The sequence below is a fragment of the Schistocerca cancellata genome, chromosome 5 (genome assembly GCF_023864275.1).
Source record: "Schistocerca cancellata isolate TAMUIC-IGC-003103 chromosome 5, iqSchCanc2.1, whole genome shotgun sequence".
Classification (NCBI taxonomy): domain Eukaryota; kingdom Metazoa; phylum Arthropoda; class Insecta; order Orthoptera; family Acrididae; genus Schistocerca; species Schistocerca cancellata.
The window spans coordinates 662,698,995-662,722,520 of record NC_064630.1 but is presented as its reverse complement, the minus strand read 5'-3'; the positions used below and the strand labels follow the sequence as shown (position 1 = coordinate 662,722,520).

Below are 23,526 nucleotides of genomic sequence, written 5' to 3'. Positions count from 1 at the left end.
TTACCAACAAACACTGTCTGCCTGTGTCCATTCATGCGAATGGACAGTTTGTTGCTGGTCATTCCCACATAGAATGCATCACAGTGTAGGCAGGTCAGTTGGTACATCACGTGGGTGCTTTCACACGTGGCTCTGCCTTTGATTGTGTACACCTTCCGGGTTACAGGACTGGAGTAGGTGGTGGTGGGAGGGTGCATGGGACAGGTTTTACACCGGGGGCGGTTACAAGGGTAGGAGCCAGAGGGTAGGGAAGGTGGTTTGGGGATTTCATAGGGATGTACTAAGAGGTTACGAAGGTTAGGTGGATGGCGGAAAGACACTCTTGGTGGAGTGGGGAGGATTTCATGAAGGATGGATCTCATTTCAGGGCAGGATTTGAGGAAGTCGTATACCTGCTGGAGAGCCACATTCAGAATCTGATCCAGTCCCGGAAAGTATCCTGTTACAAGTGGGGCACTTTTGTGGTTCTTCTGTGGGAGGTTCTGGGTTTGAGAGGATGAGGAAGTGGCTCTGGTTATTTGCTTCTGTACCAGGTCGGGAGGGTAGTTGCGGGATGCGAAAGCTGTTGTCAGGTTGTTGGTGTAATGCTTCAGGGATTCCGGACTGGAGCAGATTCGTTTGCCACTAAGACCTAGGCTGTAGGGAAGGGGCCGTTTGATGTGGAATGGGTGGCAGCTGTCGTAATGGAGGTACTGTTGCTTGTTGGTGGGTTTGATGTGGACAGACGTGTGAAGCTGGCCATTGGACAGGTGAAGGTCAACAACAAACCCAGAACCTCCCACAGAAGAACCGAAAAAGTGCCCCACTTGTAACAGGATACTTTCCGGGACTGGATCAGATTCTGAATGTGGCTCTCCAGCAGGGATACGACTTCCTCAAATCCTGCCCTGAAATGAGATCCATCCTTCATGAAATCCTCCCCACTCCACCAAGAGTGTCTTTCCGCCATCCACCTAACCTTCGTAACCTCTTAGTACATCCCTATGAAATCCCTAAACCACCTTCCCTACCCTCTGGCTCCTACCCTTGTAACCGCCCCCGGTGTAAAACCTGTCCCATGCACCCTCTCACCTCCACCTATTCCAGTCCTGTAACCCGGAAGGTGTACACAATCAAAGCAGAGCCACGTGTGAAAGCACCCACGTGATGTACCAACTGACCTGCCTACACTGTGATGCATTCTATGTGGGAATGACCAGCAACAAACTGTCCATTCGCATGAATGGACACAGGCAGACAGTGTTTGTTGGTAATGAGGATCACCCTGTGGCTAAACATGCCTTGGTGCATGACCAGCACATCTTGGCGCAGTGTTACACCGTCCAGGTTATCTGGATACTTCCTACTAACACCAACCTATCCGAACTCCGGAGATGGGAACTTGCTCTTCAATATATCCTCTCTTCCCGTTATCCACCAGGCCTCAATCTCCGCTAATTTCAAGTTGCCGCCACTCATACCTCACCTGTCATTCAACAACATCTTTGCCTCTGCACTTCAGCCTCGACTGACATCTCTGCCCAAACTCTTTGTCTTTAAATATGTCTGCTTGTGTCTGTATATGTGTGGTTGGATATGTGTGTGTGTGTGTGTGTGTGTGTGTGTGTGTGCGAGTGTATACCCGTCCTTTTTTCCCCATAAGGTAAGTCTTTCCGCTCCCGGGACTGGAATGACTCCTTACCCTCTCCCTTAAAACCCGTATCCTTTTGTCTTTCCCTCTCCTTCCCTCTTTCCTGATGAGGCAACAGTTTATTGCGAAAGCTTGAATTTTGTGTGTATGTTTGTGTTCGTTTGTGTGTCTGTCGACCTGTCAGCACTTTCATTTGGTAAGTCACATCATCTTTGTTTTTAGGTATATTTTTCCTTCATGGAATGTTTCCTTCTATTATAACCATATCATATATATATATATATATATATATATATATATATATATGTGTGTGTAATAGACCACATATAATACACAGATGAATCTACTTGTACACATTTCTTATTTTGGCCTTAATTGTGTAAACTATTTAAATTTTTCACATATTTACATTGTAGATAAAAATTCATCAACACTATAGTAGCAATTCTGTAGCAAGTAGTCACTCACTGCAATTTTGACTTTATGCATGCCAGTTATTACCTTAATTTTTTTAGGTAGTTTGTTACACATTTTTTTCCCTGCTTGCAGGGGTCCTTTTTGTTTTAGTGTTGTATGTGAAAACTGCATATGTAAATCTTGATTATTCCTTGTGTTGTATGAATGGATATTTTGGTTTTTTGGAGCAATCTTGCTATTTCCATCTACGATTTTCCTTATAAACATTATTGTTCTTTTTTGTGCAATAAAACAGCTTGTGCTGTTGGTCCTATTTAGCAAGCTTCTGTACTATGCTTCTTGCCCTTTGTGTTCTTGAAGCAGGCGTGTTTTTTTCCACGTCTTGGCAGCTCTGTTATGTGGAAAAAAACTGCGATAAAAAGACCATATGAAAACATTGGAAATCACAGATATTGGGTAGTCAGTGCTGTGATTACAGTAGATGCCCTTGCAAATTAATTGTGAAAGTAACCTTCCTCATATTGATTCACACTGTTGAGTGATTACTGAAGCAGTCATCAATGATATGCTGCTTATACCGTTGTCCAAAAGGTATGTTGTACTGTTGCATTTTTATTTTTATATGTCCTATTGTAACAGCCAAAAACTGGATAAACTCTATACAGTGCAAAAAGATCCCACTGTTCATTGTCAAGTTTTGAATGGTCTGTCTCTTGCTGAAACTATGCTAAACGCTTTGTACCATTCCCAGTTTTTTGCGATTTGAATGCAGTGTGCTGCAGCTTTGTATTGTTGAACTTAGATTCATTGTGGAGTTACTGGTGTCACTCTGCAATGAAGACCAACTGTGCGACACTTTGGCATTACAAATGCCAACCATTTACAGAGAATGATGTATAAAACACAAAGTGTTTCTGGATTTAATAAGTCCTTCCACCAGCTTCATACTGGTGTGGTTAGCCATCACAAGGAATTTTGGCAAACATGATAGGTTACAAATAGTTACTGTACTCAAACAGAAGTGTCCAAAGAACTGTGAGAGTATTTCTTTTCAATCACCACCAGTACCTTGTCTTGTATCTACATGGAAGCTAGACTTGCATCATATGAAGCTTGAAAGACTGCCCCAATAATTGATTCAGGTTATCAAGATTTAAATGAGTTTGAACATGATTTTACTGTCAGTGTACGTGGGACACAGAATCTCTGAGGTAGCGATGAAGTGGGCATTTTCCCTTATGACCATTTCACGAGTGTACCGTGAATATCAGAAATCTGGTAAAATGTCAAATCTCAGATATCGCTGCAGCTGGAAAAAAATCCTGCAACAACAGGACCAACGACAACTGAAGAGAATTGTTCAACGTGACAAGTGCAACCGTTCAGCAAATTGCTGCAGATTTTAGTACTGGGCCATCAACAAGTGTCAGCATGTGAACCATTCAATGAAACATTATCAATATGGGCTTTTAGAGCTGAAGGCCCACTCGTGTACCCTTGATGACTGCGTGACACTAAGCTTTATGCCTTGTCTGTGCCCATCAACACTGACATTGGACTGTTGATGAGTGGAAACATGTTGCCTGGTCGGACGAGTCTTGTTTCAAATTGTATTGAATGGATGGACATGTACAGGTATGGAGACAACCTCATGAATCCATGGACACTGTATATCAGCACAGGACTGTTCAAGCTGGTGGAGGCGCTGTAATGGTATGGGGCATGTGCAGTTGGAGTGATATGGGATCCCTGATACATCTAGATATGACTCTGACAGGTGGCACATACGTAAGCATCCTGTCTGATCACTTGCATCCATTCATGTCCATTGTGCATTCTGATGGACTTGGGCATTTTCAGCAGGACAGTGCAACTCCCCACACATCCAGAATTGCTATAGAGTTGCTCCAGGAACACTCTTCTGAGTTTAATCACTTCTGCTGGCCACCAGACTCCCCAGACATGAACATTATTGATCATATCTGGGATGCCTTGCAACTTGCTTTTCAGAAGAGATCTGCACCACCTCGTACTCTTATGGATTTATGGACAGCCCTGCAGGATTCATGGTGTCAATTCCCTCCAGGACTACTTCAGACATTAGTAGAGTCCATTCCAAATCATATTGAGGCATTTCTGCATGCTTGCGACTGCTCTGAACGATGTTAGGCAGGAGTACCAGTTTCTTTGATTCTTCAGTGTATTTCATACATTGTATAGTAAGTCTTACATTAGTCTTGAAGAAATGTGAACAAATTTGGAAGTTGTCTGTATATTCATTTATGGCAAAAATCATTAGACAGCAATAAGACAAGTTGATCCAGTAATTTAGGAACTGAATTGACCTACATAAAGAAAATCTGCCATTGTTAAGGATGATTTCAAAGACTTCATTAAACTATATATAAATAATACTATTCACTGACATTTCATCCTCATTTGGGCGAGATATTTTCAGGGATAAATTGGCAATGTGCCTCCTGGGAGTGAAACAATAATTTAATTTTTTTATAAGAATAAACCACCATTTGACTGTATATTACTGTATTTTTCTTCTGAACTGTTTAGATTTCAGCTTTTATGCTGTTATTGAGTACAATGCTAAAATTTATTGATAATGGCATAAAAGCCAAAATTTAGATAGTAAGAAGAAAAATACAGTAATATACAGGCAGATGGTGGTTTATTTTTTTTTTTAAAGAATTGCATAACTGTGACTCAGCACCATAAAAAACTTTTTTTCAGCAGTGAATAGATAAAGCTGTGGAAACATGCTGATTCTCCACCACCAAAGAAAGCTAAGACAGTTCCTTCAGCAGGAAAGGTCATGGCATCAGTGTTCTGGGATGCGAAGGGGATTCTGTTTGTAGATTCTCTCTCCATTGGGCAAACAATTACTGGAGAATACTATGCTAAACTCGTGGACAAATTACAACAAAAGATACACTAAAAAAGGCCAGTTCTAGCGGGGAAGAAAGTCCTCTTCCACCAAGACAATGCTCGCCCATACATGTGCCATCGCCAAGGCAAAATTACATGAACTAAGATATGAACTGTTGCCACACCCACCTTATTCACCTGATATGGCTCTGTCAGACTTCCATCTCTTCCCGAAACAGAAAATTTTTGTTGGTGGACAAGGATTCATTTCAAACAAAGAATTGATAGCCAGAGTTGACAACTGCTTTGCAGGCGTGGAGGAAACTCATTTTTGAGATGGGATCAAGGCACTGGAACATTGTTGGACCAAGTGCATTAATCGACAAGGAGATTACTTTGAAAAATAAAAAATGTTTCGGTGATGTAAGTACTTTTTTTCTATTCCGTTCTGAGAACTTTTCAAACCACCCTCATATCATCAGCAGTTTGACATCCACTGCTAAATGAAGGTCTCTGCAAGACTTTCCCTGCCATTATGGTCTTCAGCTGTATCCATCCATGCTGCCCCTACATGACTTCTAAAGTTGCAAAGCTATCTTCAGTTAAGTTGTCCCAGTCCTTTCTTATCTCTTAGAATCCAGCAAAGAATTCCAGGGTCCATCTACCAGTGATTGCTTTGATATTATGTCTCCGTCCACATCAATTTCATCAATAGCTGCCGTCTTTATGGCTTGCACTACAGTCTGCACCCTGCTCCATTTCTATCCGTCTTGTCTCTCATGCTAATTTCCAACATTCACTTCTCCATTGCTTACTAAGAAACCCTCAGTCTTTGAATAATTCCCCCCCCCACCCCCCCACCCCCCCAACAAAAATTTGTCTTTTGTTACAATGTAATTGTCCTCTTTCTATGTGCATCTCACTGCATTCCTCCCCCTCTCTCCCTTCCCTTGTCACACATCCTGTCCCTTATATGCAGCTAATATTTTAAGCAGATAATTTCATAATATTTCTTAAATTTGATATTTCATTGCATATAGGTGTGCTGATTGCACTTGGCTCACTAATGATGTGGCACGCACGACTAATAACAAGAGGAGAAACAAGTATTGAGGCACACATCAATAAACAGGAGACAAAGAGGTTAGCTGCACTCAATAAGGTAACTCATCATTGTTAGAAATGTAAACTAGATTATAACTTTGTGTAAAGTACTTGTAGGAGACACCACTGTTTCATAAATTAATTAAATGAACGTGAGTGAAAGAGACTGTGTGTCATACTTTTTTTATTAAAATAAACTGTTGCTGGCTAATGAAGACATATTTTTCACTTGGTTTGCATTTACATTTATATTCCATGTTTAAGTAACCTCTTAACCATGTTGGATGTTGGTGTTTTCTTCACTTTGTCTTAACATAACCTTCACATTTCATATTTAATTGCTCAAGAGGAAAGAAGCAACTGTGTCAACACTCAACTGCTGTAATCTTTTTATGGTTGTGAGATACTGAATAAACGATCCTGTGTATAAACAGCTAATAAACTGTAACACACAGTATCTGTAAGTAGAGCTTAAAATCTGTTTCTATCTGTGAAGTAAATGCCTGATGATCTGCTCTTATTAGAAAACCATAATAATTATTTTAATAAAAAGTTTTTAATATAACATTTTTAAAATGGACTAAAAAATATAAAATAATTTCTCCTAGCCATATACAAATTTCTAACACCATAAAAGGAGTCCTGGAAATTTATGCTTGTGGATTTGTAATAGCTATGACAATACTTGCAGAATTTAAAGTGGAAAAACATGGGTTGTATACAGTAGTAATAGTAAGGAGGTGAACTATTCACATATCAATAAAGTATTGCATGTGCCCCACATTTTTAATTTTAAATTCTAAAAGTATTTTCACATCTCTTAAAAATTCACAAGCACAAATATTCAGTAATATCTGTATGGATTTAGGAATCTGTGTGAAGCTGGGAGAGTTTATTTTTATACTTTTCAATCCATTTTAAAATTTTGTTATGTAAAATGTTTTTTATTTAAATAATTATTTTCTGCTTTTTAGTTTTGTGATTTGAAATCTTGTAATAAATTTCAAACCATATTGACACTACAACAGACATGATTGGTAAATTCCAGGCTTATTTCAGTTTTTCTTCATCCTAGTGAACCAATACATTGCTTCCTCATACAGTTATGTCATGGAAAAACCTCCAAATGCAAAAATTTAAAAAAAAAATCAAAGTATATGGAAACTTGACAGCAATTGTTCCACTACAAAACATTTGTAAGAAGCGGAACAGTAAAAGGGGAATAACAGTGGTACACAAAGTATCCTCTGCCACACCCCAGACAAATATGTTAGTTAATATTGCATTGTCATCAGGTTCTGTGCTATTCTGAAAGTTTTATCAGAACTACTGATAGCCTTGGAAGAGCCATCTCGTGAGCAAGATGTATGAAGCAGGCAAAATACGAAGCCTATTCAAAACATTCTAGAACATTCTGGAACATTTGTAATTTTGCAGCAGTGGTTTGTTGGAGCGAAATGTGGTTGGCATCCTTGTTCATACCTGTGATTAATGTGTAACTGCCAGAAGTTTCATTGATGTATGTCTGTTAGTTATTGTTCAGTGCTGTATTGAGTAGAACATTGTCGCACAGTTTGTGAATTTCGAGATCGCAGAGTTAGAGGAGCAATGCATATGCATTAAATTTTGTTTGAAGCTCAAGAAAACCTTTACAGAGACACCTGTATGATGCAGGAAGCCTACAGTGATGAGAGCTCAAGCCATACTTGGTGTTACGAATGGTTCACATGGTTTAAAAATGGCCAGACGGAAGTTAAAGATGAACCTCATTCAGGATGCCCTTCAACGTCTACTGGTGACGCTCTTGTCAGGAACGTAAATTGTGCGTGCCAATCAAAGACTGACTGAGAGATTGCAGAAGAATGTAACATATCAGTTGGACCGTGTCATGAAATCCTGACACAGCACCATGGAATGCATCATGTTATCGCCAAGTTTGTCCCATGGCTCATGAGTCAAGACCAGAAAGACTTTCACCTTGCAGTCTGTGAAGGGCTTTTGGATCATGCAAATGAGAATCAGATGTTTCTTAAGTGAATCATAACTAGTGAAGAGATGTGGGTTTATGTTATGATGTTGAGGCCGAGGTTCAGTCTTCACGGTGGGTCGGGAAAGGTTCTCAAAGACCAAAAAAAGCTTATTATGCTTATCCATTACGGATATTTTAAAACCGTGACTGTATATTGAATGTAAATAAGTTATACAGAACTGCAACCACTCTTTTTTTTTGAATAATTATGTTTTATTCCATGAACCGATTTTCGAACCTTTTCAGGTTTCAGGAAGTTACATCATTACTGCTGGCATAATGCTGGGTGCTGGCCCTATGACAAAAAGATGGGTCACACTTTAATGTATCGCCATAACTATAGCTTATCTGTCGATATGGATGTAAATTTCGTTTTTACTTACTGTAACAGTATAGGTGGCTTTTTTCGATTAGTGTCCATCTGTCTACCTCCATTTTGATGTCCGGTAGTTATATACATGTATGGCGGGTCGTGGCCCATCGAACATAAGCCAGTGTGAGGTGGAGGTTACATCATTAAGTTAAGTAACGGTTTTAGACTTTGTACATATGTACTGTTTGTTTTTCCCTTTTTTCGTTTATAAATGTATAGCCATGGTGTTCTTTTAATAATTGACAAAGGTCTTTTTAGGCACTTGTGGGTTTTATTGTTCTGAAGAAGGTGTAGTTATCTACGCCAAAACCTAGGTAAACACTAGGTGCTTTTTTCGCAGTTGAGGCGGGTTCTAGTTTTTTAATATCTTGACAGAAAGATATGGCATAGGCCTACTTTGTACATGATGTAATTTGTTGTTCTTTACATGTATTAAAGTCGATATAAGGGCAAGTATTTTAATCACAATGGCGATAACAGGAGAGCGCAAGATAAAATAAATAAATAAATAAATAAATAAATTACTACAAGAACAAACTTCAGGTGATCTGATAGCTTATTTCTATTTGTATATTACAGGCAGTTTATAGCAATATTTTTCTCAATTTTTTTATTGGCATTAACATTAATACCCAGGAATCAATAATACAGAGTTATTTTATCTGCAATGAGATGCAGCTGTGTGTATGACTAGGACCTTTATATTTAAATTAATAACAAATCTTCAGATGAACTGTTGACTTATTTCTGGTGTTATGTTAACATGATGTGGGGTATTATCAAGACTAGATTCTGTTTATTTTAGCTAAAGGTATATGTATAAAAGTTATAGTGATTGTAATGGACTAAAGCTGTTTGTATGGCTGTCCACTTTATATTTAAAACATCATGAACAAAAGTTCTTAAACTGTCGACTTATTTTTATTGTTACATTAGAGTGATCTGGAATTTTGGTAAAGGCAGCATGTGTTTCTTCCAGCTAGAATTAATATGTATAAAAGTAATGATTTATGTTAGCAGTAGAGGGCTTTAACATTTAGAAATATAATACAGGTTTTATTCTGTGGTGGGATATTACACTGACACCAGTGTAGTTAGGATGTAAGGAGAGGGAGAGGGGAGGTCGTTTGGAGAGGGGGGGGGGGGGAGGAGCCAGTGTAGGGTTTGTTGTTTGATTACTAGTTTTGAACTAGTAGATCTTCAAAGTTCTGAAGGAAAAATTTGTTTCTCAGTTCAATTTGATCATTGAGTAGGTAGTCAGGTGCTGTATTTGTGTAGATAAATATTTGAATTTCTTCAAGAAGGTCAAGTATTGTGCCTTTGTTGGCAAAATGGAGTATTTGGAGATTCTGTTCTATGTTGTTTGCAGAATGATTGTGTTGGCCAAGATGTGAGGCAAAACTGGACTTATTCAGGTTGTTAAGACGGAGTGCATCTGTGTGTTCTTTAAAACTTGTTGTGAAGCTTCTACCAGTTTGTCCAATGTAGAAGCTTGGACATGAGTTGCAAATGAGCATGTAAACACCTGACTTTTGATACTGTTGTATAGTGGTTTTGGTGCTGTGTATGATTTTATTTTGTATTCTGTTGTTAGTGAAGAAACTTATTTTTGTGTTATATGTCTTGAAGAGGTTGGCAATTTGGTGAGAAATCTTCCCTAGGAAAGGCAGGCTAATAAATGTGGTCTTCTTGTTTGTGGGTGGTTGTTCAGCAGTTGGTTGATTTAATTTTTCTGTATGGATTAGTTTATCTTTTATTGCAGGGTTGTACCCATTGGTGGAGGCAATTGATTTAATGATTACTGTTTCTTTTTGTCTTTCACTTGTGTCCATTGGGATTTTAAGCATGCGATTACCCATTGTTCTGAAAATGCTTTTTTGTGTTTTTCTGGATGGCAAGAGGATTTGTGTATGGTAACATTGGTGGTTGCTGGCTTTCTGAAAATTTGAAATTTATGTTTCTGATTTTTATTTGAGATTGTTAGATCAGTATAGTTAATGCCTTCTGGTGTTTCATGTTCTACTGTGAATTGGATTTTATTGTGTATTTAACAGCTTATCTTTTAGTTGAGTTTGGGACCTAAATAAGTTGTTTTCAAGGTTATTGATATATATGTCTGCTAGCAAGCCTGCAAGACTACTTCCCATTGCCAGTCCATTTTCCTGAATGTAAAACTTGTTGTTGAACAGGAAGTAGTTGTGTGACAATATAAGCTACAGCATCTCTATGAGTTCATAGATTTCAGCTCTACCCATTGTCCCATGTTTGAGTAAGTTATTTCGTATTAAACTAATTGTTTCCTTGAGAGGTATGTTTGTATATAGGTTTAACTTCCCATTGCCAGTCCATTTTCCTGAATGTAAAACTTGTTGTTGAACAGGAAGTAGTTGTGTGACAATATAAGCTACAGGATCTCTGAGTTCATAAATTTCAGCTCTACCCATTGTCCCATGTTTGAGTAAGTTATTTCATATTAAACTAATTGTTTCCGTGAGAGGTATGTTTGTATATAGGTTTACTATTTCAAGAGATGCAAATTTAGCTGTGACTAGGATGGGAATATCTTTTATACTATTGATGAGCTCATAAATGTTTTTAATTGAGAAGTTATTTTCAAATACATATGCCTTGCGGATAATATCATTAAGTTTTTTGGTGATTTTACAGCTTGGGCTATTGATGGAGTTCACAATGGGACATATTGGACATTTTGGTTTGTGGATCTTAGGCTGTGATCTCAGTTTTGGTGCTGATGGGTTCATCACTATACAGTGTTTTGTTCTAATGGTGTCAACAAGAAGTTGCAGTTTTTAAGCAACTTTTTAATTTTATCATGGAATGTAACTTCCTGAAACCATCTGAAGATGAACCTGAAAAGGTTCAAAAACCAGTTAATGGAATAAAACACAATTATTCAAAAAAGTAACTTGTTGCAGTTCTGTATAACTTATTTACATTAAAAAAAAAAGCTTGTCAGGTCAAGTCAAATGTCAAAGCCATGTTGACAGTTTTCTTTGACTTTGAAAGATTAATTCATGATGAATTCATGCCACAGGGACAAACTGTTAATTGATTGTACTATCAGGGCATGTTGCAACACCTGCGAGAAAATGTGAAAAGGAAATGGCCTGAAATGTGGCGAGATAATTCATGGCTTTTGCATCACAATAATGCACCCTCACATTCATCCCAGTTGGTGTGTGACTACTGCAGAAAAAACGAAATCACTGTGCTGCATTATCCTTCGTACTTTCCAGACCTTGCCCCTGCAGACTTTCTTTTATTTCTGGAGTTGAACACCCCATTGGAAGTCATTAATTAAAACTTCTGGGCTGAATAGCCGTGGTCCATATATAAAACTACTTCCCCTTCCTGACGTTTCGTTGCCTACTGCGGGCAACATCTTCTGAGGTGAGTCGGCAACTGGCTGCTAGGCGCTGGTGGTCCCGCTTATATAGAGCACTTAGATGGCGCCTCCACTCGTCACTTGCTTTCGACTTTAAAACTATCTCTGGCTAGTGACATCTCTCTCGATTACAGGTAATCAATTGTCACTTCATTGGTACGTGCTTGTAGATCTCTCTAGCTTCTCTATACATGTGCGTATAATAATGTGAGGTCCTAGCTATCACCTTTGTCTCACGTCCGCCGCTCGTGGTCTCGCGGTAGTGTTCTCGCTTCCCGAGCACGGGGTCCCGGGTTCGATTCCCGGCGGGGTCAGGGATTTTCACCTGCCTCGAGATGACTGGGTGTTTGTGTTGTCCTCATCATTTCATCATCATCCAGGACAGTGGCGAAATTGGACTGAGCAAAGATTGGGTAATTGTACGGGCGCTGATAACCACGCAGTTGAGCGCCCCACAAACCAAACATCATCATCATCACCTTTGTCTCACTAAATTTTATTCATGATCACCGTCTTTGAAAACGTGTTCCGCTACAGCTGACTTGTCAATCTGTCCCAATCTGCAGTTCCTTTTGTGTTCCGTAAGGTGGGTATTAACACCAATATAAACCATGCCACAGCTACACGGAATTTTATACACACCTGAGGTAGCTAAGGGGTGTCGTGCATCTTTCACCGATCTTAAACTTTCACTTATTTTTTTGGTAGGTCGAAAGATTGTCTCCACTTGAAACTTGGCCAAAACTTTACCAATACAGTCCGTGACGTTATGAATAAATGGAAGAAAAACTTTTCCAACCAACGGTTGTTGTTGTCTTGTATTTTCGGACACTTTTCTTCTAGGGTGGAGAGCTCGATCTATTTCCTTGTCAGGGTACCCATTTCTCTTGAAAGCTGTTCGCAAATGGATTAATTCATCTTGCAAGTAAATTGGCTCACAGATGTTATTAGCGCAGTCCACTAAAGTTTTTATGACTCCTCTCTTCTGCCTAGGATGATGATTCGAATTCTTATGTTGGTAGCAATTGGTGTGTGTGTGTGTGTGTGTGTGTGTGTGTGTGTGTGTGTGTGTGTGTGTGTGTCTCTTTCCTATATACCTTGTGCCCTAAAGTCCCATCTGCCCGTTTAATAACAAATACATCAAAAAAATTTAGTTGTCCATTACTCTCTTTCTCCATGGTGAATTGTATCTTAGGACTGAAACTGTTTATGTGCACAGGACTGAAACTGTTTATGTGCACCAAAAAATCACTCAGTTCCTCTTCATGATTCCATATCACAAAGGTGTCATCCACGTATCGATACCATTTCAAAGGGCTTTTTTTGGCCGACTGCAGCACCTGTTGTTCGAAAAATTCCATAAATAGATTAGCAATAGCAGGGCTTAGAGGGCTACCCATAGCCACCCCATCAATTTGTTCATAAAACTCATTGTTATATTGAAAATAAGTTGAGGATAGACAATGTCGAAACAAAGCTATTATATCAGTAGGAAACATATCAGCTATGTATGAAAGAGCTTCGTCAACAGGGACCATGGTGAACAGGGATACTACATCGAAACTGACAAGGATGTCACTTGGACTAACTGTGATCTCTCTGTTTTTCGATAAAATGCATGGAATTTTTAATATGAGTGTCAGTCTGCCTATATACGATTGCAACAAAGAAGCAAGATATCTAGCCAGCTCTTGAGTAGCAGCCCCAGTGGCACTTACTATCAGTCTCAATTACCTGTAATCGAGAGAGATGGCACTAGCCAGAGATAGTTTTAAAGTCGAAAGCAAGTGACGAGTGGTGGCGCCATCTAATCGCTCTATATAAGCGGGACCACCAGCGCCATGCAGCCAGTCACCGACTCGCCTCAGAAGATGTTGCCCGCAGTAGGCAACAAAACGTCAGGAAGGAGTAGTAGTTTTATATATGGACCACAGCAATTCAGCTTGGAAGTTTTAATTAATGAAGACGCCGGCCGTGAAAGCTTACATGTTATGACCCCATTGGAAGGATGAAGATATGCAGTGATAGGTGAGATAAAAGAAAATTCGCAGATGGCACTTCACACGATTCAGCAAGAGGCACACAAAGATTCCTTCCAAAAGTGGAAATGGCATTTGGAGCAGTGTATCAATTGTATAGGAGAGTATTTTGAAGGCGACCATGCAAAATAAGTAAAAGATAGGAATAGAAAAATTTTGTGGACAAAGTTCTGGAATTTTTTGAACAGGCCTTGTACTCTTAGATTTCAAAAATAATAAAGTAATTCCGTTTCCAAAGAATGCAGGTGCTGACAGGTGGGAGTATTACCAAACTATTAGTTTAACAAGTCATGGTCACAAAATACTAACACGAATTCTTTACAGTAGAATAGAAAAACTGGTAGAAGCCAACCTTAGGGAAGATCAGTTTTGACTCCGGTTAAATGTAGGGACATCGAAGGCAATAGTGACCTTATGACTTGTCTTAGAAGGAAGGTTAAGGAAAGGCAAACCTACATTTATAGCATTTGTAGACTTAGCAAAGCTTTTGGCAGTGTTGATTGAAACACTCTTTTTGAAATTCTGAGGTAGCAGGAGTAAAATGCAGGAAGTGAATTGCTATTTACAACTTGTACAGAAACCAGACGGCAGTTATGAGAGCTGAGGGGTGTTAAAGGGGAGCAGTGATTGAGAAGGGAGTGAGACAGGATTGTAACCTATCCTTGATGCTATTCAATCTGTTCAGTGAAAGTAGTAAAGGAAACCAAAGAAAAATTTGGAGTAGGAATTAAACTCCAGAGAGAATAATCAAAAACTTTGAGGTTTGTTGATATTGTAATTCTGTCAGAGACTTGCAAGATCAGTTGAATGGAATTGACAGTTTCTTGAATAAAATGAACGTCAACAAAATCAAAACAAGGATAATAGGATGCTGAGGGCATTAGATTAGTAAATGAGTCTCTGAAAGTAGTAGATGAGTTTTGGCATTTGGGCAGCAAAATAACTACTGGGCGAAGTACAGAGAACATAAAATATAGACTGGTAATGGGAAAGAAAGTATTTTTGAAGAAGAGAAATTTGTTAACATTGAATGTAGATTTACGTATGAGAGAGTCTTTCCTGAAGGCATTTGTACGGATCCATATTTGGATGTGAAACATGGACGATAAACTGTTTATATGAGAAGAGAAGCCTTCAAAATGTGGTGTTAAAGAAGAATTGTTGAAGATTAGATGGGCGGATCATGTAACTTATGTGGAAGTAGTGACTGGAAACGAGGAGAAAAGATATCTGTGGGGCAACCTAACACATTCTGAGATGTCAAGGGATCACCAATTTAGTATTGGAGGGAAGTGTAGGGTGTAAAAAACCATAGAGGGAGACTAAGAGATGAATACAGTTAGCAGTTTCAGAAGGATGTATAAGGGGGGACCCAAAAGAAACCGGACTCAGAGGGCACTGCCACTCGTAGACGTAGTGCAGAGTTCTCACACTAGATGGTGTTAGTAGAGACCTTAATGAAACAGCTGTGCAGACGGCATCAGTGTAGAGCTGAACGTGCAAGTGTGGTATTGTGTTTCTCTGACTGTTGGCGGGTTACCTCTGCGAAGTCGTTATGGCAACTTTAAAAAAACAAAGTGTCTGAAATTTTGTTTCCTGCTTAAAAAAACTGCAACGGAGACACACCAAATGCTTCAGGAAGCTTTCCAGCAGGATGCTATGAGCCCCACACAGGTTTTCGAGTGGTTTGGGAGCTTTAAACTTGGTGAGATGTGTGTTGAAGACCAAGCTCGTTCTGGACGCCCTTCAACATCGCGAAATGAGGAGAACATTGAAAAGGTCCACCAAAAGATCAACGAGGATCATCGCCAAACGATCGACCAAATTTCAGCAGAGACAGGTATCAGTTGGAGCTCGTGCCAGCGGGTTTTGAGTGAGGATTTGCACATGAGACGTATTGCTGCTAAATTTGTTCCGCACCTTCTCACACAGGAGCAAAAAACCATCCGCATGAATGCGTGTCAGGACTTGAAAACAGAGATTGCACATGATCCAAACTTCTTGAACAAAGTCATTACAGGGGATGAGAGTTGGTGTTACGGGTATGACCCAGAAACCAAGCTAGTGTCAGTCCAGTGGAGGACTCCCAACTCTCCCAGATCAAAAAAAGCAAGGCAAGTGAGGTCAAATGTGTAGATGATGATCATTGTCTTTTATGTTTGTGGAATTGTGCATCGGGAATTCGTACCACCTGGCCAGACTGTTAACCAGCACTTTTACTTGGATGTTTTAAGGTGTCTGCGAGAGGATGACAACGCTCCAGCACACACGGCCTTATGAGTGACCCGCTATTTGGCATCTCAGAGGTGGTCTGTCATTCCCCACGCTCCGTATTCGCCGGACCTAGCCCCGTGCGACTTTTTCCTATTTCCACGAATGAAAAAAACTCTAAAAGGGGAGCGTTATGACAATGTGGAGGCGGTAAAAACAGCTTCGCAAAGGGCACTGGACAATATCAAACTTGAAGAGTCCAAACATGCTTCCAACAGTGGGAAAAGAGACTTGACAAGTGCATTGCTGGTAATGGAGAGTATTTTGAAGGTGACTGAAGTAATTTTGTAAAAAGGTTCATCAATAATTTTTTTATGACAACAATCCAGTTTCTTTTGGGTCCCCCCTCGTAAGTTGCAATATTTATTCGGTGATGAAGAGTCTTGCACAGGATAGAGTGGCGTGGAGAGCTGCATTGAATCAGTTCAGACTGAAGACAACATCAATACCAGGAGCAACAAGATTTGGTCACAGGGTATGAATATACTTTGTCAATTATTTATCAAATAAATATATATTTATACTAAATAAACTGATCTGTGAATATGTATAACTGCTTCCATTTCAGTAACACTTGAGTTATGCTTAATAGTCATATTGTGATCGCTCCTCAGTTTTGGTTATTGATAATCAATTTGTACACCAGAACTTCCAGCACTGAAGATGATCAATATGTGATCGAAAGTCGATTCTGCTATCAATAAAACATCAATATTACGGCCAACGCTGACCTTCCTTTTAATTTAATATTGCAACTTGTTAGTCAGTTGGCCTTTTTGAAGATTCAGGCATCCAGTATTAGTGTTCCTGCATTCATGTTAAACATTATGTAATGTGATTTATGGTTAACAAAGGTGCCCTTATGAGCTAATGGTCTCTGTATCTCATAGTGAAGAGATGATTTTGGCTGTGGTTACTCACATGTTGCCATCTGCTGTTGAAATACTGAGCCGGCTATTGAAATGAAACTTGCCTATCTGTTAGGAGAACTGAGACAAATAAAGATGGTTGTCCATGACAATTCACTGATTAGGATAGTGAAGCTGGTGGTAGTGGCTTGACCAGTACCAGTAGAACTTCGAAGAGGGAATGTTCCATGTGTTTTGCCCATTCTTTGCATGACTTATTAGTCAGAGGGTAGCACAGGCATTTATAAAGTTACATTGCTTAATTTGATATGCCGGCAGGATCACTTAGCACTACAAAGGAGTTGTGCAAATTACCCACAAATTGATGTTCGTACAGGTATTTCACTATAGTGCTGACAAGGATTGTAAACAGCGGATGTGTCGATACCATGGCATAAAGTCTTTGCGAATTGCATTCTTTGTAGTCAGTTGGACAATAACTATACCTTGCAGAGAGATGTGTGAACAATATATGCAGATGTGATGGGATGTTTAGTTGGGTTCAAAGAAGCTGGGTGGAGTAATCTGCAAATTGGTCGATATTTGAATAGGTGTGACGCCGCTATTCTATGATGTTGGTAGGAATTGGTAAGCCGTGGCAGAATGATGTCGAGAAGGATGATGTCAACCTAGTGAAATGTCAGAATGTGAGGCCCGAGCAATCGTTGGAGAGGCACCCGGAGCCCTGGATTCATCATCATCATCAATATGACATACAACTGGTGCTTCAGTTAACACAAGGAGCAATAATAGGCAGCTCACAGAAAGGGGCTGAGTTCATGATGCCCCTTGTGCCAACTACCATTGACTTCTGCACATAAAAACAAGGCCATTTGCAGTTGTTTGGGGCGCATTCAGCATGGTATCTCATTGACTGAAGTAGAATTGTCTTCAGTGATGAATCTCACTTCGAACTGAGAACAAATAACCAGCGAAAAGGTGTACGGAAGTGCTCTGAAAAGCAGTGGGACTACAACCTGACTGTCATCCACCATACAGCCTGACAGGCAGGAGTGGTGATTTGGTGTGTCATTTCATGTCATAGCAGGACCCCCTTGGTTGTCATCTGCAACCCCCTTACAAAAAGTGGTACATCAATATTATTCTACACCCTGTTTTGTTGTCTTTCATGGCTAGCCATCCTGTGCTTACTTTTCAGCAAGATAATGCACTCCTGCACATGGTGAGAAATTTTACTGCTTGTCTTTCTCCTTGCCAAATTCTACCCTGGCCAGCCAGGTTGATGGCTCTCTCCCCAATTGAGAACTTTTGGAGTAGTATGGGCATGTCCCTCTAACCAGCTCCAGATTTTGACTATCTAATGAGCCATTGTTGTTGAATGCATATTAGTGAAAATGGAAAATGTTCTAAGTGCCAAATGTGACACTTGTCAGGAGAATGAAAAACCAATGTATCTCTGTGCGTAACTAGTCTGTATCAAGAAGTTGAGATGATGATCTAGTATCGCAAAATTATGCTGCTCAGCACATCAGCACATAACAAGACATGTTAGAATGTTCTTAATAAAGTATTTATTTTCTGAGTGCTGTACCAAGAAACTGACTGGCAGCCACTATTAATAATGCTGTTTATTTACACAGATAGCACTGTTACTGGTTGTGGACGGACAGGTTTATGTTGCATTTGTTGTTCTTTACATTGTCAGCTGTGTTTTTGTTCAACAAGTAATGTAAATGACAACAGATGTAATACAAACATGAACGATTGTCTGAAGATGAACCAGTTGGTCCAAAACTGATAATAAAAAATAATGTTAAGTAAATAACATTATTGACAGTAGCTACTTGTTGTTTCCTTCTTTGCAAGGATCATCTTGTATGTTATACACAGCCACGATATCAAAAATGTCAGTATTCAACAAAATAGTGGCTCAGTATTCAACAAAATAGTGGCAAGTAAGTTTTTGTTCCTGGTACCATTGATACTGAACCACTAAGTTTTGTTTGTGATAATAAAAGTACAGAAATACAGCATTACGTTTTTTACCACAGCTTGACACTGACTACTAATGCATATTTGAAGGACTTTCCCCATGGTTTGTCACTTGTATAAAGTCTTTGGACATTCAACAGACATCTGAGGATACAGTAGCACTGGAAGAATCGTTTTTTTGAAAAAATGACACTTGGAACATTTTCCATTGTCAGTTTTCATTTTTTCTGCAAATCATGAAACATGCACTATTTGATAAAATATATCCAGACAAACAATGCAGGATTATCTACTAGATGTCACAAAATGCAGACCTTCTAGTACAAAAGGAGGCTAGGAGTATTGTGTTGTCAGTAGAGGAGCATTAATGGCAGAATGAATTGGCTAGGGCAGCTCAGTAATTTAAAAATGCAACTAGTTAGGAAGAAATCCTAAGTAACATTTCAACCCTTGTGAAGCTGCCAAAGTCAACGTTGATGATGTGATTGTGAGGTATGCAGCAGAACAGCAGCAGCTAAACCAAGACCAGACGGACCATATATACGGATAAACAGGGACCATTGAGTATTGTGGAAGTTGTTTTAAAATATCACATGAAATCAGTGGAAGGAATCACAAGTAAGCTTCAAAGTGCTACCAGCAGTCCAGCTAGTAATATGACAGTGCTTAGGGAATAAGAAGAATGAAGTTCAGTGGTCAACAGCTCCTCATAAGCCACACACTCCAGTAAGTGCTAAGTGAGACTGAAGGTGGTGTAAAGAGCAACACCACTGGAAAAAAGTACTTTGGAGTGAGGAATCATGCTATATCCTGTGGTATTCTGATGGGAGGGTTTGGGTTTGGCAGACTCATGGAGAAAATTACCTGCCATAATGTGTAGTGCTAGCAGTGAAATATGGATAAGGTGGTATTATCGTATGCTTTTCTTGGTTGGGGTACAGTCCCATTATTGCACTTACGAAAATGCTTTGTATGTAAGGATATGAATACATTTTACAGTGTACAGTGCACGGTAGAACAACAGTTCGGAGATGGTGATTGATTATATCAGCATGACAACGAACCCTGTCCTAAAGCAACATCTGTGAGGCAGTGGTCTGTGGACAGTAACATTCTTGAAATGGATTGGCCTGGCCAGAGTCCCGATCTGAATCTGATGGAACGGCTTTGGATGAGTCAGAACGTCAATTTTGCTCAAAACCCCAGCGTCTTGAAGAATGTACTGCTTTCCTCCAGACATTCAGCAACCTCATGGAATAGAAGGGAGAACCAATAGAGGTACTCAAGGTACCCTCCGCCACACACCGTCAGGTGGCTTGCGGAGTATGGATGTAGATGTAGATGTAGATGTATACACAGCAGAGTGAAAGCCATTATAAAGGTGAAGTGTGGACACACTACAGATTAATATCCACTAATGGGTGTCGGGACACTTTTCACCAGATAGTGTAAAAGACAATCACCTTATTCTGATGTTACTCACATTTCATTTTCTGTACCTTTCTTTGTTTAGAATAATTAGACTCATAAGTTATAATTAGTTTCAAACTTTTATTATGGAAATGACTTCTTGTTAGCCATGCTATATATTTTAACAACTCTTTCAGGAGATGTGCAGCATGAACTGGATTATAAGAAATACATAGTGTTGGTCTGTTGCAGCAACATACAATTCTGTATAATTTTGTTTGGTTTCTAGGTGTACAAAAATCCTTACAATTTTGGTCCACGAAGGAACTGGAGATACTTCCTGGGGATGGTAAGAGGCAGAGGGTGGAGACATGTCCTCCTGCCCTCAAGTCACAAACCATCAGGTGATGGATTGACATGGCGTTCAGTTCACTCAGACTCTGAGCACGATAGTGATGATGATGGTGATAATGGTGATAATGGATTATCATATACCAAAGATCCTTAAATTTGATAATTTTAATAATCTGTTTGGATACCAAAGAAAAGTGTATTCTTAACTTTGAAATGGAACATTATCTTTTTTATTCAGTGAACAATGACCAAGTGCTATTTATATTTATTACGAAATAAATTGCAAAAAGGATGTTGTTTTGTACGATTCAAATTTTTTAATCTATGCACAATAAAATGAGAAGTCTTTCAGTATTTGGTTATTGTGTATTCAGATAAGTGACTCCACAATAATAAAGGAGATAAGCAACTGTGAATTCACACGAACACACTGTATGATTTATTCATATTGAATAAAGAATTTTACAGTTTTCATTTTAATACTGCTTGTTTCTCATTTTTGCAACACAATACATTCTCCATCAGTACCTTGTTATGCACTGACACTTGACGGTGTGGCATACCAATGTATAGTTGGGTTACATATCACTAAGGTGAATTAAATGTGGTATAGCAAAAAGAAATGTAATATAGAAGTATAAAAACTGGCTTCAATTGTTGAAGTCTAAGGTTTAAAAAAGTGCTCTGATATTTTTTTATATAAGGTAAGATCTGTAACATAAATGTATTGTGGTTGAGATATGTTCCCTGTCATCATCCAAAATGGACTGCAAGCCTCTTATCAAAATTAAGAATTGCCTCTCCTAACCAGATGGTATATTTTTTCATTTGGTGTGTAATGGTACCATTCTGTAGCTGTACCGAGTCCCTTCCAAAAAGTCTTTTACCCAGATGCTTCGATGATAATTTTTATCTTATTTTTCTTGTACGGTTGGCTTTCCAGAATTCTGTTGGTGCATTGGATCTGCTATGCATTGTCACCAACACTTGCCCTGCGACTTCTTCTCGGTCTGGAGAGGGTCAAGGGCTGGAAGAGGGCTTTGTAGTATTCAATCTGTGGGGGAGGGAAGTGATGTAACTGCTTTTTAAGTAACTTGTCTCTTTTTGGTTCCATTTGTGTAACTTTTACAACACTGGGTGAACAGCTCTTTTATTAATCAGATCATCTCCTCCTAACTGAATTTCAAAACAGGACAGAAGTGAATGACATTTCTCTTCAGTTTCTTTCAGCTGTTTCTGTGTGTTGTCATTGTTGCAGCACATCTTGTTCTCTCTCTTCCAAAACACTGCCAAGCTGCTACACCAAAGCTTAAATGACCACTTCATAGCAGGTGGAGACACACAGTCACCACCGCACCATGCTGCCATTTTGTGCTTGTGTGTCTCACTCTGACTGTACAGTGATCAGAACCAGTGCTGAATGGTGGAAAGTTTTTGCCCAGTCATCATTCATCTGATTATGGGGAAGAGGTGGAACAACATGTTACACAACACAATATGCGACATACTGATATCGGTATACTTTCATTATCATATACTGGAGAGTTTCCTTGTTAGGAGAAAACTGTCCATCAAAGGCCAATGCTCAAATCAGAGGTGTTTTAAGGTGACTTGTTGCACTGGTGGCAGGGAGCAGAACTGCATTGTGGCCAGAAGCCATATTCACAGGTTGCAGCTTATTGTCACCCACATCCCATCACTGTTTCTCCCACTGACACATGATCCAGTGTATCAACAGTGAGATGATGGTTTGCAAGGAGGATGCATTTTGTGTAACTGTTTTTATGTTATAGGTATCCATGGATGCCAAAACAGTAAACCCCTTTTTCCTGTAACTGCAAATGCTCAGTGCCCAACAGAATGTTAACTTGTTCCTTCCTTTTGTGAGGAAAGGAAAGATTTCCAGTATGTTCACTGGGCCTCTTTTGTGTAAATATTTCTGAAAGATAGAACTGCTAAATAACTATAGACAAAATAGCAGAAACTAGTGGAAAAACAAAAATGGCAGCTTAGACAGTGCAAAGAATAAAAATCTAAATATTTTCCATCAGAACATAAACACGTTAAATAAGAAAGATGAGTTTCTTGTATCCCTATAACAAATTTAAAAACTAAAGGTATATTTGTACATGTGTTTTGCATAACAGAACATCGTTCGACAAAGGCCTTGATGGCCAGAAGCTTATGTTGTGACAGTCTTTCTTTCTTTCTTTCTCTTCTTCTTTTTTTTTCATCTTCGCTATATGCTATGTGGTGAGTAGCAACTTTCCTTTTCATAATGTTGTTGAAATATTCTGGAAACATATTCAGAAAAAATATCAGTGGCTCTGAAATATAGCCGGCCGCGGTGGTCTAGCGGTTCTGGCGCTGCAGTCCGGAACCGCGGGACTGCTACGGTCGCAGGTTCGAATCCTGCCTCGGGCATGGGTGTGTGTGATGTCCTTAGGTTAGTTAGGTTTAAGTAGTTCTAAGTTCTAGGGGACTTATGATCTAAGATGTTGAGTCCCATAGTGCTCAGAGCCATCTGAAATATAAAAATGTCAAAACATAAAGTGGTCCTGTTAATACTGTATTTTACAGCCTATAAGATAACACATTTTTTTCTTCAAAAAATTGCCTCCAAAGTTCAGGTGCATCTTATACACAAAATTAGTATAAAAAGTCCAGTGTTTGATTTAAAATTCCCACCAGTCTTAAAATTAGCCATATATTTGATGCTGTTGGAAACCTCTACCTTGCAATACTGGATTCA

General features: G+C 39.2%; 1 protein-coding gene across 3 annotated transcripts in view; it reads left to right on the top strand.

Annotated features, from left to right (window-relative positions):
* The window catches only part of LOC126187354 (palmitoyltransferase ZDHHC16), a 104,129-nt gene extending 82,875 nt beyond the window's left edge, over positions 1-21,254 (top strand). For 2 of the 3 annotated variants that reach the window (XM_049928381.1, XM_049928382.1), the window contains exons 8-9: positions 5,968-6,089; positions 20,710-21,254. In XM_049928381.1, coding sequence (XP_049784338.1) covers positions 5,968-6,089; positions 20,710-20,928 — 341 coding nt within the window. In that variant the 3' untranslated portion in view covers positions 20,929-21,254. The remainder of the gene's footprint in view (positions 1-5,967; positions 6,090-20,709) is intronic. The other variant, XM_049928383.1, reaches the window with a different exon arrangement.
* Positions 21,255-23,526: the final 2,272 nt, after the last annotated feature.